Source organism: Physcomitrium patens, chromosome 4, assembly GCF_059467195.1.
Source record: "Physcomitrium patens ecotype Gransden chromosome 4, ASM5946719v1, whole genome shotgun sequence".
Classification (NCBI taxonomy): Eukaryota; Viridiplantae; Streptophyta; class Bryopsida; order Funariales; family Funariaceae; genus Physcomitrium; species Physcomitrium patens.
Window position 1 is genome coordinate 1824097 of NC_143413.1, and position 16111 is coordinate 1840207.

Below are 16111 nucleotides of genomic sequence, written 5' to 3' on the forward strand. Positions count from 1 at the left end.
ATACCGCAAAGCATGGTAGCGATATGCTAAGGGAGAAACATATCATCCCTAATCATGTCGTTAAAAAGTGGTCTGGCATCCTCTTGAATGCGTATAGATTAAGGTGGAAGTCGGTGTGGATAAAACAGCATGCTAGCAAGGAGGCAGGCCTCCTGTGGTTGCTATGGCCTCGGGCTCTTGCAGTGAACATGTGGAGGTGGAGGGTCAACTGATCTCTCTCCACATGCTGCCCCATCTGTCCGCGCCAATCAGATGAATCTATTCTGCACCGTTTTTGGGAGTGTAATCCTGCCCGGTATGTGTGTCAGTGGGGTGTTCACATAATCAACCTCTTGGCTTACAGGGGGGGGATGCGAGGACCATGGCAACCCCTCTCCTGGCGGCAGGGGCTCTTCTCGGAGTGCATCCCTCGCAAATTTGCGCAGTTCAGTCTCATCTGGTCCCAATTCCGGACAGTTATACTATGGACGTTGTGTTAGGAGCGAAACGACTAAGTGAACGACTTAGGAGCGGAATTACTTAATGAAGTTAGATGGCATTTGACTAAGCTGCTCCAAATAGTAAGGCTCGGCATACTGGACTATGGTCGGGTAGCTAAGGCATCAGTCTGTAAGTCCCGCAAGAATCGTAGCCCGACTAGTATAGCTCTTACGCAGCGTTTCGTAGTACGGTGGTGCTGCCATGGGGCGTTCGCCTCCATGGTAGAGGGCAAAGCCGTAATGGGTATTGTCCGGTCCTATGGTGGACTTTACTTTCCAACCCCCTTATCTGAGTTTTAAGCCGGGCCACAGGACGTGTCCATTGAGGACCATCACTCGGTCAATTAAGGTGCCTTGACTGCATGTATGATGAGTATTACTGTGAGGTCAGTATAGTCTGTTGAGTCAGTCCCCCCACCCAGGCCGCTGGGCGGTTTGTATTGTATTTTGTTCCGATGGCAATAAAGGATTCTCTTTATTTGTTTCAAAAATAAATGAGCGCGTTGATGCTTTTGAATGAATAAATGTCATTTAAGATGAGTGGCGCAGGAGATGCTCTAAGAACGCTTTGGATTACCTGAGACAGGAAGCAGGGTTGTGGAGGTTCATTACTCGATTCAGGAAAGAGTACGGGATGATATGTAAACAAGACTTGCAGAATATTATTCACGCCTTTCGGATAAAGAGAAATCTTCATCTTCACTTTTTAAAAGTGCATATTGTGTTCATAAATATCATTCTCAAACCCTGAAAAAGGAAACTTAGGTTATAGCAGTTTTTCTATACACCAAGATAGTCCATTGATTTATGCCAAACAAAGTGGAGGTCTGGTTCACCAACGACCCCTACAAACTCCAGAGCAACAGAAAAGAGTAGCTATTCGGAATGTAGCCTCATGAATTTCCGCAACGTTTTCAAGTTGAACGAGTTAAAATAGCATTGTGAACTCATGTCCACAGCTAGAGTGTACAGGGTAAATTGAATCAGTGGTGTGTGTGAGCCACAACTGACTCTGTCTCCCTTAGATCTGGTCCTGCAGCAAAGCTTAATTGCGTGGACATGGCTTTATTTTTTACCCTTCATCGCATTATTTCGTGATCTGCCTATGCCTTTGCCTTTACGGGGAACCGGTGCCTTAACAATTTTTGCTCCGGACTGATGGAGTCGATGGGCTAGTATCTTGGGTTGCCTTGTTGCCAGATCAAATGCGCGCAAACAAACATAACCTGCAGTAGCTAATTAAACTTGAGTTTGAAGTATGAGGAGCTGCTTGCTTTCAAGCTCAGAGTAAAGCATATAATAATGTGTGATGTTAATATTAGCTGCAGTACATACAGTACTATTGCAAGGAACGCAACAAAAGGGAGTAAACACGAGTTGTTGAAAAGCAAGTGGAGTAGTTCATTAGGTTTTCTTACCTTTCTGGAAGCAGCACCGTATTTCCTCCAGGGACATGTCTGTAACACAGCGTGTACAACAACATGAAGTTCACACCGTATTTGAATCACTAGGAGCCTAAGTTTACGGATACTTGCGAAACCCCTTCACCCAAAAAGTGGGTCTTCTTCCCGGATAAATGGAAGTGGAGGAAGAACTCAATGGTACGACTCTAGCGAATGCATGCCTGTAGAGATAAAAAACAAAAAAACAAACTGAATCGAATTACCTTTGAAAAGATTACTCACAGCTGTGCTGAAATATACAAAGCGACGCCGGAGTGACCAGAGAAGTGTCCGGGGAACAGAAATTGGTTGTAAACTGCTTGTATGATCCGCAAATACCTGCCAAAGCCAGGCAGATCTCTTATTTGATGGTATATTACTTGCACTAAAATATTACAATACGATTCAATACCACGAACTTTTTCAAGGGTTGTAGATATCAACTTCCACTAACAATGAGTACGATCTAATTCACATAAGAATTGAGAAAGCTTTGTTTCTGCAGCGCGATAGAGAAGCACCTCATTAACTTGGAAGTATGTCCCGTTCAATGGAAACCATCCTCTCATGGCTGTCTTACATGGAATCTGCAGCAGCAGCAGAAGCTGACAGTAAGTTCTGGCTTTGGCACCCAACTTTTATACCGGGTTGATTGAGGCTGAATGGCAATTCGGTTAACATTTCATTAGTTCAAAACCGGAAGAAATAATTCAAGCCGTAGTCTTACTAGGAGTGTTCCTCGGACGGTCCGTTCTAGGTGGTTGTCGTCACATGAAGCAAATGGATTTCTGGCATCGTCATCATCGAACTTGGGCATGGTTGCAGGTACTTCATCTACAATCGTCACAGAATGTAACTTCGTTTGATATTCTTCGATTGAGGAACGATGACCAGCTGATGCCTCAGGGCTTCCAAGTAGAACAGACATGCTTAATTTGGAAAGCATAGGTGCAATGCTTGAGACACTTAAAACACATAGATAGATCTCAAAGCGATTAGAAAGGTTGTCAATTTTGATGGAAAACTGAAGGAGCTTGCCTGGACTCCATATGGCCAGGAGGTAGAAACACGGATCATCAGGTTCCCTTTCGTCCATCTGTTCACTCTCCGTTCAGGTGGTTATCCTCAACAAGACTTGGTAGCATTCACTTAATTGTTTTTGACTATATCGCAAAATAGAAATAGCACAACTCTGTTCATAAATAAGACTACAGGAAATCACTGCTTACCGCGAAAAGAAGCGGGTGGTTATCAGGCAATTCGTACCTGCAACATTCACCGCATAAAAATCCCAATAAGTTATCAGGAAATTTTTAAGATGGGTCGCTTGCGAGATGACCCCTATGCCTCAACAGGTTTGAAAGCAGTAAAAAAATAGCAGGTGGGGCTCGCTGCTACTCACACATAGTGCACAGTTCGCAGACGCTGGACGTTCTTCAATTTTGGAGCCGGTGCCAAGTCGGCGCACGGAGGAAGCAATATCAGCTCCTGTGATGGAAGGTGATTGAAGTCTTCTGTCAGCACTGGTGACGCAACATCTTCCTGATTGTCCTTGTCAATCACTAGACTATTCGCAGGAGCCTCTTCTGTAATATCCATATTGGCCACCATGGTTTCGTGCAACTCTATGTTTTTCTCAATAGTTACTTGTATATTCTTAACAGCCTCTTCATTTTCATCAACCTCAATAACTGAATTAAATGCAGATATCCTCATCTTTGTTGCAGACAACTCATCAAAATCATCCGGTACTGGACCAGTGATTAAATCTAGTGTGGTTTCTGTTACATCTAGAATTGAACGTAGCTCCCCAATGATCACTGAAAACATTGAAGGTTGACCTGTTCCAGTCTGAACAGGACTATTGCTTTCATTGTTATCAATTCGGAAAGGATTCTCTTCAATGTCAGGGATATTATCAATGCATGGCTCCGGCGAACAAGGCTCTTCTATAATTGGTAAACAAGCAACACTTTGAACTTCGGTTAAACGACTATCTGATATTACTGACTCTGCCTGCGGAGCCGGATGATGCTCAGGCAATGCAAACACTGTTGATTGCTTATTTTGAGGCTTTTCAGGCCACTTGAGGAGTAACTTCGCACTGCCAAACATGAAACATGGACAGTAACCGAAACTTAGAGACTGGTCATGTGAGTGAGATCACTTAAGATAATCATTTGAAGAAGAGACTGAGTGTGTGTGTGTGTGTGTGTGAGAGAGAGAGAGAGAGAGAGAGAGAGAGAGAGAGAGAGAGAGAGAGAGAGAGATTTCCTTGGCGAGAATAGAACTCACCTAGCATATGAGCTAGCGTAGTGTTTGCATTCGCTGCGCAAAGGACATGCATTGCAGTTCGGCTTACTTTTTGTACAAAATACCTGCAAGAAAACATCACCCACTATTGCACAAGTTCAATTCTCAGGGTGCTCCTGATATGAATACCAATGGTGTCGTTTCCTGTCAAGATAGATTAAAGGGTGAATTTCACCTTCCCGAAGGTGATCATGTGGTAATGAAGCTCATATCTGCACCCACACCAATACGTAAGCTAATCAGTGATAGGTCTGCTACATCCCCAGAGTGGCACTTTATCTGCACTAGGTGATGTACTCTTAATAGTGCTCACAGTGTTTGCTGGTCGAAAGTACAGAGCCGCGGCCACATATATTGCTGAATGTGTGATTGAATGGGATACCTGGAACCAAAACAATCAATCCATGTCTGAGCTCAACCCACATATCAGCAATTGAGATGAGCTCACATACAAGTTTTGAAGTGACGGTTCGATTTATTTTCGCAGATCAAACAAGTGGGTCGGCGCTCGCTTACAATTCCAATAAATGCAACTGGGTTTCTTCAGGTAAAGGCTCCAGTGGAACCCAACCCAAGCGCACAGCAATCCGCCCAACGTTTGTGTCAACCTGTCCATCATCTCAGAATTTTAGTTCCACTTAACAAGATCACACTCCCTAGCGATTTGATGTGCTCTAGCAATCGTGATTCGACACAAAGGAATGCATCATTTCTTACAGGAAAAGAAGGGTGATGCAGGCACAGCAGGCGGATGCATTCAACGCTCTTGAGTCCAACGCCGCGAAAGCTTAGCAGAAACGCTCTGCCGACAAAAACAAGGCTTAACATCCGAAATCATTCTACTGCCTTGTGGACAGACTCAAAGATGCACAGTGAGGACAAAAATTCTAGGAGCAGCATAGAAGAATTAAACTTACTTGGCATCCTCGGGTGGGAGCTTCCGGATCCACTCTAGATCAATGACACCGTTCTGATCACGGTGCACCCGATCTAGAAATGCCTTCAACCTCCCTGCAAGAGCATTATGTTGGCCCCGGTTCTTGATCACATCTGCAACTTCGTGAACCGATGCCTGTTGCACCGCATTCCAATCTACACAATCTTCAGTTAAGGTGTCTCGGGAGTAAGTTTGTTCTGCTACAATTCGGGCTCGCAGAGGCTCCCATTTATCCTTCTGTGACTTCATCACAAAACCAGCTTCCCAGTTCGCTCTTGCCTCACCCCTTAGCAACCTAAATGACACAGTTTGCCTGTATCTGTAGTTGTCAGTCCTCTTCCGCAAAGCATTTCTCCCAGGTCGGAGCTTTGTGTTCTTGAAGGCCTTTGCGGCAACTTTGTTCCTCTCTGTCGCGGTTTGGTGCTTTCCAAGTACCAGACGCAGCGTCGCTGCGAGGATCTTCTCTTTCCCAAGTAACGATAAATTTGTCACATTTTCCTGCAAGACATTTGCGAATTTCTCCTGGATGACAGCATTTTTCCCATTCCATTGTGAAGCCGACGGAATCTGTTCTGCCTCACGATGATTCTCCACTGCCGAACACTTATCAAACTCTGCGTCATTAACATAATTTTTTTGATGTATATCCGTTTCCATGACAGGATTTGCAACCTCCTCCAAAGAGCTTTCCTTCACCTCCGAGCATACTCGATTCTTTTCAACTAAAGTTAACTGCGATGGCTTATGCTTCAACTGCTTGTAAGATTTGCTATCCTTTTCATGTGAACTAAACCCTGCTCTTGAATGTGGCGATGCACATCGGTGTGTGGTTGTTTCAGAAGCCTGCATGTCCAGGATTTCAAACAATTCAACTTCCGATTCGTTCCAGTCGCTTCGAGTGCTGCGCAGTACCACGACCTTTTCCGCATTGTTGACATGCAATGCGCTGACTTCTATCTGATCGCAGCCAGGAATGGAGGTAAGCACTTCCTGCAGAGCATGATCCTTGTGGTCAATGTGACACTCTTTCAATCTCAGGCTCAACATCTCAACAAGTTCCGGAAGCACTTCGTCAACACAAATGTTCTTGTTGACACCGTGAGAGAGCAGTGCTGCCCCCCTCACCGATGAGTCCCCCTGGTTTTGATTCCCCGATTGATGGTTTTTGAGTTCAGATCTTGAAGGCCTCTGGAGAAGAGGAGTGAATTTAGCTTGCTCGACCAGAGGTGGGGCCTCTGCCAGTGGAGTGTGGGTTTCTTCATCTGCAGTTCCTGGGCGTGCTGGGAATCGTGCTCGCAAGGCCATGAAAGCATTACTGCACAGATATTCCATCACATTATTAGATTGTGCAATGACTTCATTTATAAATCCAATTGCTAATTGTTGCCAATCGGATCGTACACAACTACACATACCTGGACAAAAAGTCGGAAACATTCTGTGTGAGGAACGCTCCACCCACAGAATCCATGACAGAGCCCTTCCACCTTGAGAAAGCTCGATTTCCTACAATCCAATGCCAAAGAGACGGTCGATTTGTTAGGTCATGAGTAATAGAGGTTTGTAATGATGATAATTCTCCAGTCTGAGTGCGATGAGGACTTTGAATACTACTGTAAGCTTGGGAATTTGCCTCTACCTTGAACTTGGCGCATGATGGAAATAAACTGATGAGCTCGATTTTGCCATTGCTGCCTACACTCTTCCCAGGAAGCTTTATTCCGTTCTGATTCCTCATGACTGGAGCCTTTCATTGTTAGAGTTTTGAACATCTTCACAGTGTTGAGGTCCAAGTCAACCTTCGGCTTGTAACGAAGTCTCCGTTTCCGCTGAGGCAGATCCTTGTAAACGACCATTTTCTTCGATCCCTCGTCGTAAGCCACTATCTGAAGCTCTTCCTCAAGCCTTTGTTCGTATGTATTCACGGGCAGCGAAACTGTCACTCCAGAACAGAGTTCACGCAGATCACTCAAATCCTTAGCCAACGACACATTCACGAAGGGGGCATAGTTAGCGGTAACAGAGTCTGTGTCTGTGATCTGCAATTCACAGCTAGTGGTATCATACGCAGCATGCTGCGGCGATTCTTCTCTTGAAATGCTCTCCTGCATGCCCTCGATCAAAACATTTCCTCCTTTCCTGCCGTCGGCATCGTAGCACTTGACAAAGTCGGAGCTTCCAACTTGCAATTCCTTCGTGCGTGTGTCAAAGTTGAGAGCACGCCTAGTGGTAGTGGCTGAATTGCTTGATTCATATTCTTCATTGCTGTACAACATATTCCAATCGGAAGCTTGTGGTAACAGTGGCGAAGATGGAGGCATAATGAAAGAGAGATTCTGACCAACAGAAACGAATGGAAATGCTCCGCGGGGTGTGGATGGGAGATCCTCTGTTGAACAGTGATTCATGTTGCATACTTCGAAAACCTCCTCTGCGTTGGTAGCACAGTCATGGTCGACAGGATTCAAAACATTTTGTATCTCGGTTCTACTTATTACATTGCCAGGAATTCTTAGAAATGCTTGCACAAGCATATCTGGCATAAAATTACTCCCCTGGTCTGACGGCGGGGGTGCTAACTGGAACGAGCCGCAATTGAAGTTTTCTTGACTAGCAGCAGCTAACGGCCACGAGGGCGTTTCATGAATCTCAATTGGATTCTCAGCAAATGGAGACTTCTGATGAAAATCCGAAAACTCCTTTGTCTGAGTTGATGACAATACCTCCTCAGAATCCAAATGCTTTTGTTCCTTGTCTTCACCAGGGTTGTGCTCCACCATCACCGCATCGGCTATTTCTTCTACTACAAGATGATCTGTGTATTGCAAAAAATTTGCCGAGAGTACAAAAGTCTGCGATGAATTCATTGCTTTTGTCTTCTTCAACTCCGTTGCTTCTACAAGCATTTCTTCACGCTCTTTTACACATGTGTTACTAGCGGCTTTGGTTAACTTCCCTTGTTTCATGAATTTCCGTTTTACATAAGCCCTTTTGTTTGTTCCTTCGGCCCATTTAAGTCTAGCCAAGTTTTTCATCCGCAACACAGTCGGGGAAATTGTGTCGAAATTGATCGGAACAGTAGGACTAATATTGAGACCCTCCTCCACTCTCAGCTTCTTCGCGAGGCTCACCTTCGGTGTCTCGGATAATATTTTGGGCTTGTACCTCCTCTTCCTTGGCTTCTCCTTCGCATCCAGTTGCACTTGCATAGCCGCAGACTCCTGAGGTTGTGCGATCCCAACGCGTCATTTTAAAAATGGTGATCATACGGACACATCTTCCTTTTGCGATTAATAACTTCGAGTCAATAAAAATAGTATGGGTTGAACAAAACGTACACAAGGCTGTGCAAGTTGATGAGAAGTAGGGGCGATCGTTCTCTGATCCGCAGTGAGCACGGATCGGTCGCAACACACTGGATTTGCACCAGTCGCCCTCCGTGGTGGGCACTTTGTCTCATCGTTTCTGAACATGGCTCCTGCAAGTGGAATCAATCTACAAATCAGTTCCACCCAATTGGCAGCAACCGGGGAATCATATCACTAGGGATACCTTCCGTGAAATGAAAGGGTTTGAAATGCTCAGTGATAGTACAAAGAAACAGCCACATGGAGAGCGGCGAATGATGATCTCAGTGGTAGAGTTGCCATACCGGAAGTGCGACTTGCAAACAGTTCTGTTAAGGGAACCGAGTCGGTAGACGGTGATCTTCCTCGGTCCTGAATGATTTCAAGAGTTTGTGGACCAGCTACTCCGCTTTGTGGACCCCCTTTGGATGCTTGCAGGTTTCGTTGAACACCCGGCATAATCTCTGATGAGCAAAGAGGCTGCTCGTCCACGTTATGAACACCCGAGGGTGATGCTCCTGCGAGACCATCACCAGTTCAGGCAAAGTCGAAGTATCTTGAGAACAAAACGTGTATCTTGAGAACAAAACATTCCAGGATTAATTTCTGCATTCCATGCTGAATTCACCTTGAACGAGGTCGACCCCGTTGGCTGAAGACATCAGCTCCGTCTCGAAAGAGCTTACAAGGTCTACTGAGCAACAGAGTTGGGTATTCCTCCTGTGCAAATCTTCAGTTGCGAGTATCCGCCTCACCTCTCCGTCTTCATCGTTGAGTCTCAAATTGTCCCGAGTCTGCACAATACGGACAGCTTCCTTCCTCTGAAGCGAGTCTCGAGCTTCATCGATGCACGGAGTGTCTCGAAACACATGGACGCCAGCATTGGGGGGCACCACATCATGAGTGAACAGGTTGTCCACTTCCGTCGCTCCTCGTGGAGCTCTGAATTCACCGCATTCCATGAAACCATCGCGACCAGCGACCGCCTGCACTACAGCATTGGTGTAGGACAGAATGTGCGAGGATCTGCATGATTCGCATCGTGGCAGTACATTGTGACCACCAATCGCTTGCAAAACCAGATTGGAATGCATTGACGCAGCCAAGGGGCGCGCAGCGTGACTGCTAAATCAGTTCAGCTTCCAGGTGATGGAAGCCCCGAGCGATGGCTGTTACAACGATACACTTATACCAGAATTCTCTCAAACGCATGTAAATCGAGGCTATCCCTCACTCGACAGCCCCTACGAAACGTCCCCCACTTCCATGGGCAAGGGCAGTGACCTTGTGTGCACGACGCACCCTCTTCTTCATCACGGCTTCCAATTGCACGCAGTTGCTTAAACTAGCAGGAACGAATGCAAGGCTTGACATCGCCCCCACTTAATTCACAAACACCGCTCTAAAACAATCTGCCAAAAATATACAAGCAGTCGGATCCAATCCAAAGCTAAACGTCCACCTCACACATCCTCCATCAAACCGGGCACAATGAACGAAATCCGCCACCCAAACCGGCTCACTTCTGAGTCTGAAAACGGATCTAATGCAACATCCACATCCATTGGTTCCACTCATCTGCAAAAAAAAACTAGAAGAAGCTGAGCAAAGCTCAAAATGCGTCGTCGTCGTCGTACCCAGCTGGTCTCAGCACGTCCGCCGAATTCCAACCACGGCAGAGCACTGATTCTTATGACCCACACACTTTCCCAGAATCCGTTTTGCTGTAGAAGAAGAATCCTCTCTCACATGCAGGGATCTCGTCTCGTCGCTCAAACTCTCACATTTGCACATTGATGTGACTGATTGATTGATTGTATGCACACACACACACACGATGACGATACGCCCACATCATCCAGATCTCATCTTCTTCTTTTTATTATCTTTTTGCCCCTCTTCCTACCTTAACTTCTTATCTTCTTCTTCTTCTTTTTGTTTTTATTTTTTTAATTGTGATTCTTTATATTGCTAACAGAAAACGTAGTCACTCAGCTTGTAGTCACTCAACAGACACACCACTCTTGAATCCTGAATTCATGAACCCATACAACACCCTAAAATTGAAATCTTCCCTTCTTTCTACACATATATATATATATATATATAAATTTATATATATATACTTATTTATTTATTTTATTTTTTGAAATTTAGGGCTTCTCCATACCCTAGATTTGGCTCTTCTTTTGAGTACCACACTCAGAGGTCAATGAGCCTAATATACGGTCTAATCAGAAACATTTATTTTAAAATACATGTACGAATTTGAAGAAAGAAATAAATGACACCATTTGTATGATATCATTCAAACCCATTTTTTTAAACACATCACATGTCAAAAAAAAAAAAAAAAAAAAAAAAAACTAAAGAGTGGTTTATCATTGTTTCCAAATAGCTGATTAGGTGATTAAATATACTTTCCTAATAAATAGTTCTAAAACCCATACTATAAGTTTAGATAATTATTGGCAGTGTCAGTTCACATATTGAATAACATAAATTTGGATCTTGTTTTTATAACTTCAATTTTTTTTCAATCTTAGATTTTTGTTATGATTGTCCATAGCCCAAAAGAATGCCATACAAAATGTCATGCTGATATATAAAAGAATTGATTTATACTGAATTTGAATATATATATATATATATATACACACACACACACACACACACAGAGAGAGAGAAGAAGAAGAAGAATTTTTGTGGTTGTATAAAACTTTGAGTAATAATAATAAAAATAAAATAAAAATTTATTGTTATTCGTAACCACCTTCTTGGTTTTAGACAATATGTTTTAAGTCATACTAACCAATGATATTTTATTTATTATATATGTATGTATGTATGTATGTATACACACACACTCTTATATTTGTTTCATGATTCATATATTTGGAATTGAATTGGTTGTTTGATTTCGAATTTTCTTGGAGTATATGTGCTTGTAGCCATGGTGTTTCAAATTTACAAAATTTTCGTTAAGTAGATGTACACAATAATTTTGATGAACAAATTTCTTTGTGATTTATAGCTTTGTAGACTGAGCTTTTTGCATATTATCTTGCTAAAGTTGTTACCACTGTTGCTGCAAAAGAATGTTTGAATGTCATTTTTTGTGTTCAATTTTGTTATTGCTAAAAAGACTAGGCTTCATTCCTTAAAAAAAAGTAACATTAATATCCAACAATATTAATAGTCAGTTGCTATTGAAACAAATTAAAAAATTATATAATTTAAATCCATAATAAAACAGTTGATTAATCCTTAATGTGATTGAATTAACCAATTACTCAATATATAAAAATAATAAATAATTTTATGTTTACAATTATTAAAGTAATAAAAAATGATTTATTATAAATAAATAAATAAATAAACAAAATCATAATTACAAGATGTTTAGTTGTAAAACTACAAAAGAAACCTATTTAGCTAGCTATATATATTGAGTCCTAAGATATTTATTAGACAATAAAAATTCGTTATCATTGAAAGATCATAATGTTATATTATTGCATATAATGTAAAAATTTAGTATGTGATTGGTTGAAAAAAAATTATAATATTTTCAGGATATTTTTCCACACTTTTAGCCAAATACTTCTAGAAAAGTTTTAAAAAATCCACACATTGCTTGGAAAATTAAAAATAAATAAATAAATAAATAAATAAATCACATTGCAATTGGCATTTAGTTATAGTCTATTTAATCAAGTAACTAACTTAAGTTAGTACTCATATCTTGTAAATTGAAATTCAAGTCACATACCAATTTGTTTGTATTAAATGGATATAATCACTAGTTTCTTTGTTTATGCTGTTTTCTTTTTTCCTGATTTGATTTGAAAACAATAATTGTAAATGTAGTAAGAAATTTATTGTCTATTTATCTAATATATAAAGATAATTCTATGTAGCAATATATTAAGTTAAGTGACAAAAGATGCTTTTAAATATATTAAGGCATGTAAACATAAGTACAATAATTACTAAATTTAAAAAAATTTATCTTTATAATCAATAAAAAAATATACATAACTATGAACTTGAACTTTAGATTAGTAATTTAAAAAAATATATAGAAAAAAGATTACAAAAAAAAAACAAAAAAACAAAAGTGAAGTAATTAGCTATAATCACAAAAACAATAGAATTATTGTATTCAATGTAATGAATTATTGTATTCAATGTATTGAATTATTGTAGTTTGCTAAAGCTATCATGTGGTCTAAAAAAAAATATGTTTCTAAACCAAGTCAATCATTGGTAGAGGACTAATTGAGAGTGTGTCTGCATTCAAAGGTCTTTGTTATTGGACTCTAAACTATTATTGTAGGAGCCCAAATCTGAGATTTGATTTTAAGAAAATTGGTTTTTAAAAACCATTTTTGAATAAATGATGACTTTATATATTGGCATATTGTTTTCCTAACTGGGCAATATACTCTTCTTTATTTAACTACTTTATTAAAGAAAGAAATAAATTACTGATAAATGTAATCATAAAATTAAAAAATCAGACAAAATTTTAAAAATTATTGAATATTATGTTAGCAAGACTATAATGTAACTTAATCCTGATTTTATATAAGTTATGTTTTCTAAGTTCCAGAGAACCCTATATTAATATTGTTTGTACACAACAAAAGATTTAAGAATATGTAGTATTTTCTATGAAAATTACTAAAAAATAACCTTAGATTTTAATAAGCTATAATGGCTACTAGATGTTAGTGAAAGACTATTATAATATTTATAATAATAAAGAAGGTTCTTAAATGATTTAAAAGGTTCAGAAGGCCAGCCTAAGTCAAAATTGATGTTTTTGTTTCTTACTTATCAAATGATGTACTTCTTTCTTGGCGACTTTTAAAAAATTAAATATTTTAAATCTTTTACAATCAATACAAAGTTCTTGTTAAATATTTGCTAAATATTTTATTTTTTGCAAAAAGTAACAATACACTGAATATTTAACACAAATCATTTCAATTATATTTTTAATTCAATATTAATAACTGCAAAAATATTTCAATATATATATATATATATATATATATATTAAAGGAGTCAAATATCTTCTTAATTGTATAGTTAAATTATACATTTATAGCAGACACAATTTAAAATACATAGAAAAATGTCACAATAACAACATAAATAAAACCATATGGTCTTATTACTATTAAGTTGCAAAAAAATGTTTTTAGTTGGGTAATTGGTAAAATCCTCTCTTTCAAGACAGTGGTTTGAAATTCACATTTGGTAAAATAGTACATATTTAAAAAAATTAATTCAAAACTTTCAATTATATATATATATACTTGTATTGAAAGTGTCATTTCCAAAAAAAAATACTTGTATTGAAAGTGTCATTTCCAAAAAAAAATACTTGTATTTATTTTATTTATTTATTACAAGCTTATTTATCAGTTTGTGGAGGAAATTAAATTAAAACTACTAAAAAAATAAATATATTGTTTTATTTATAATTTATTTTGTTAGGTTTCTTAATTGTGAAAATGTGTATGTGAAAATAACATTTAAAAGGTTTGCAATAAAACCAGTTATGAAGTTGTAGAGCATTTAGACCCAATGAAATTATGAAGCCAGATTCATACAAATTAAAATAAATTAGTCAATTTCATAGGTAATATTAATAAAGTCATGTCATTTACAGATTGAACAGAATGCATGAAAGAATGTAGTATTTGTCAAAAGTATAATATATACATGTTAATTAAGAGTAAGAAACATCATATGATTTTCATTATGTATATCACAAAATCACTTGTGAGATTAGAAGTAGAGTTGACGGTTTTATTTTTTACAACAACTTAAGAACACTAGTATGTGATTATGTCGACCAATCATATAATGAAATGAAGATGGAAAAAAATCTTGGTGCTTAAAAATTCAGGTTACACTTCTCATGATTACACTTTTATGCTTAAATAAATTATGTTGGATTATGGAAGTCTATTTGAGATTTTAATTGACAGAAGTTGAAGATTTTGCAACACAGTTGTAGAAGTGATAACCTTTAATGTACATTTAAAACATACAACTACTTCACCAAATCATTTTTAATGCATCAGCTTAAATTAAGAATAATAATAATAATATTTTTTTTTTGTGCTGTATATAAAATGAAATGTTATCAACATACAATCTCTTTACAACCTTGTTTGAATGTTAAACCACCGTACATTTTATCATTTTATTTTATTTTATTTTATATTTTTTCTAGAATGTTGTGTATAAATTGCACAATTTATATTGGCAGTAGCTTTCAGTATCCAAAAACATATTTGGAAAAGTTGATCAACTTAATTTGGATTTCTTATTGGCTTGTAAGACTCAACTTTACTTGCAAGTTTTGCATCACTTTGTCAAAATTCAATTCGAGTTTTCAATATACATATTGTAAATCAATTTAGTGACATTGTAATCTACCACAACATTTTCTGTAAAACAAAAAAAGGAAAAGAAAAAACCCAAGTCAAATAAAAAAAAATTATGTCTTGTGATTGTTAAATGGCAAACAAAACAAGGAAGTTTTCAAAAAATATTAAAGCTATTACAATTATTAATATGGAAAAGATAATTTAGTGGATTTCACTTTAGAAATAGACTGTCCACACAGATCATGTGTTGGACCATAAAATCACCCATTAACCATCACATCAACGACCCCAATTTATGTAAAAGGGCACAGAAGAAGTCCCACCATCTTGTTCAGTTGAGGATCATCACTTAACCAGTCACATACTTCACGTACTCATTTATCTCTATTGTACTAGAACTTAGGGCAATTTAAGGCTTAATTAATTACATTAATTCGGGTAAGCAATTCAAATACCCAACTTCAGTGTTTAGTCCTTTTCACATACTCACATCTATCTCTCGTGGACTTTGTGGACTTCGTTTCTGGTGATCGGCACTTACCAGAATTTAGGGTTCAGGTTTAAGGTTCGGAGATTGTGACGCAGCAGTTAATGCACACACTGAGTGCGAATCAGAACCCTATCCACGCGCTTAGAAGATTATTTTTGAAGCATGCACACATTACTAAGAAGATTGGAGCGAGGAGAACAAACAAAGAGCCTGACGGAGGAGGACGGCGAGTTGATAAAAAAATCGTCAAAAGAGACCGTCCTCGATCCCCCTCTGTTCCGTTATTCGCCTCCTTGGGGCTTGCACGATGTCAAGTCGAGGTTCAGGACACCTGCTCGGAAAGGAAACAATCCTTCGCGATATAGGACCATTCTCGGTGCCGTTCCATGCTGATATGATAACTCTCACCACAGGCAGTGCTATCAAACTGTTCACAACAATCCTCACGGTGGGGAGAGATGTTGCTCCCATTGCTACAACAAGATAATCTAATTCGTTGGCACACACAGTCAATCTGTACCAATTTTAAACCCACTTCGGAAACCCACTTTTTCCTCGTCAGTAACAAGAAGATGGACAACAACAAGACACAAGACACAGTCTACTGCCACACTTCTGAATCATTCTTTCTGTAAAGCACAAAAGAACCCATTCAGTGCGGTCCCACAATGAGTACGACCCAGTTGGCTCGCG

The 16111-nt window shown here is 39.1% G+C and overlaps 1 protein-coding gene across 2 annotated transcripts; it reads right to left on the reverse strand.

Moving 5' to 3' along the window:
- Positions 1-1116: 1116 nt before the first annotated feature.
- Positions 1117-10411, reverse strand: LOC112281269 (transcriptional activator DEMETER). Of its 2 annotated transcripts, none has more exons than XM_090249468.1 (19): positions 9147-10411; positions 8824-9036; positions 8510-8649; positions 6811-8392; positions 6587-6677; positions 5152-6486; positions 4952-5036; positions 4751-4842; positions 4548-4616; positions 4410-4446; positions 4217-4299; positions 3324-4025; positions 3151-3187; positions 2960-3017; positions 2649-2755; positions 2443-2508; positions 2165-2260; positions 1898-1936; positions 1117-1705 (listed from the first exon to the last, which is right to left on the reverse strand). In XM_090249468.1, the coding sequence occupies exons 1-19, from the start codon at positions 9610-9612 to the stop codon at positions 1652-1654; spliced, it is 5352 nt and encodes a 1783-aa protein (XP_090105594.1). In that variant the 5' UTR covers positions 9613-10411; the 3' UTR covers positions 1117-1651. The 2 variants fall into 2 exon arrangements, with proteins under 2 accessions (XP_090105594.1, XP_073389434.1); XM_073533333.2 differs by having other exon boundaries at positions 2146-2260.
- Positions 10412-16111: the final 5700 nt, after the last annotated feature.

Excerpts from the sequence above, each read along its gene's own strand:
- LOC112281269 (XM_073533333.2), bottom strand. The coding sequence starts at position 9,612 with ATGCATTCCAATCTGGTTTTGCAAGCGATTGGTGGTCACAATGTACTG. Across the intron at positions 3,018-3,150 it reads ACCACCCGCTTCTTTTCGCG|ATGGACGAAAGGGAACCTGA; the intron begins GTAAGCAGTGAT and ends GAGAGTGAACAG. Across the intron at positions 2,509-2,648 it reads CCGTCCGAGGAACACTCCTA|ATTCCATGTAAGACAGCCAT; the intron begins GTAAGACTACGG and ends CTGCTGCTGCAG.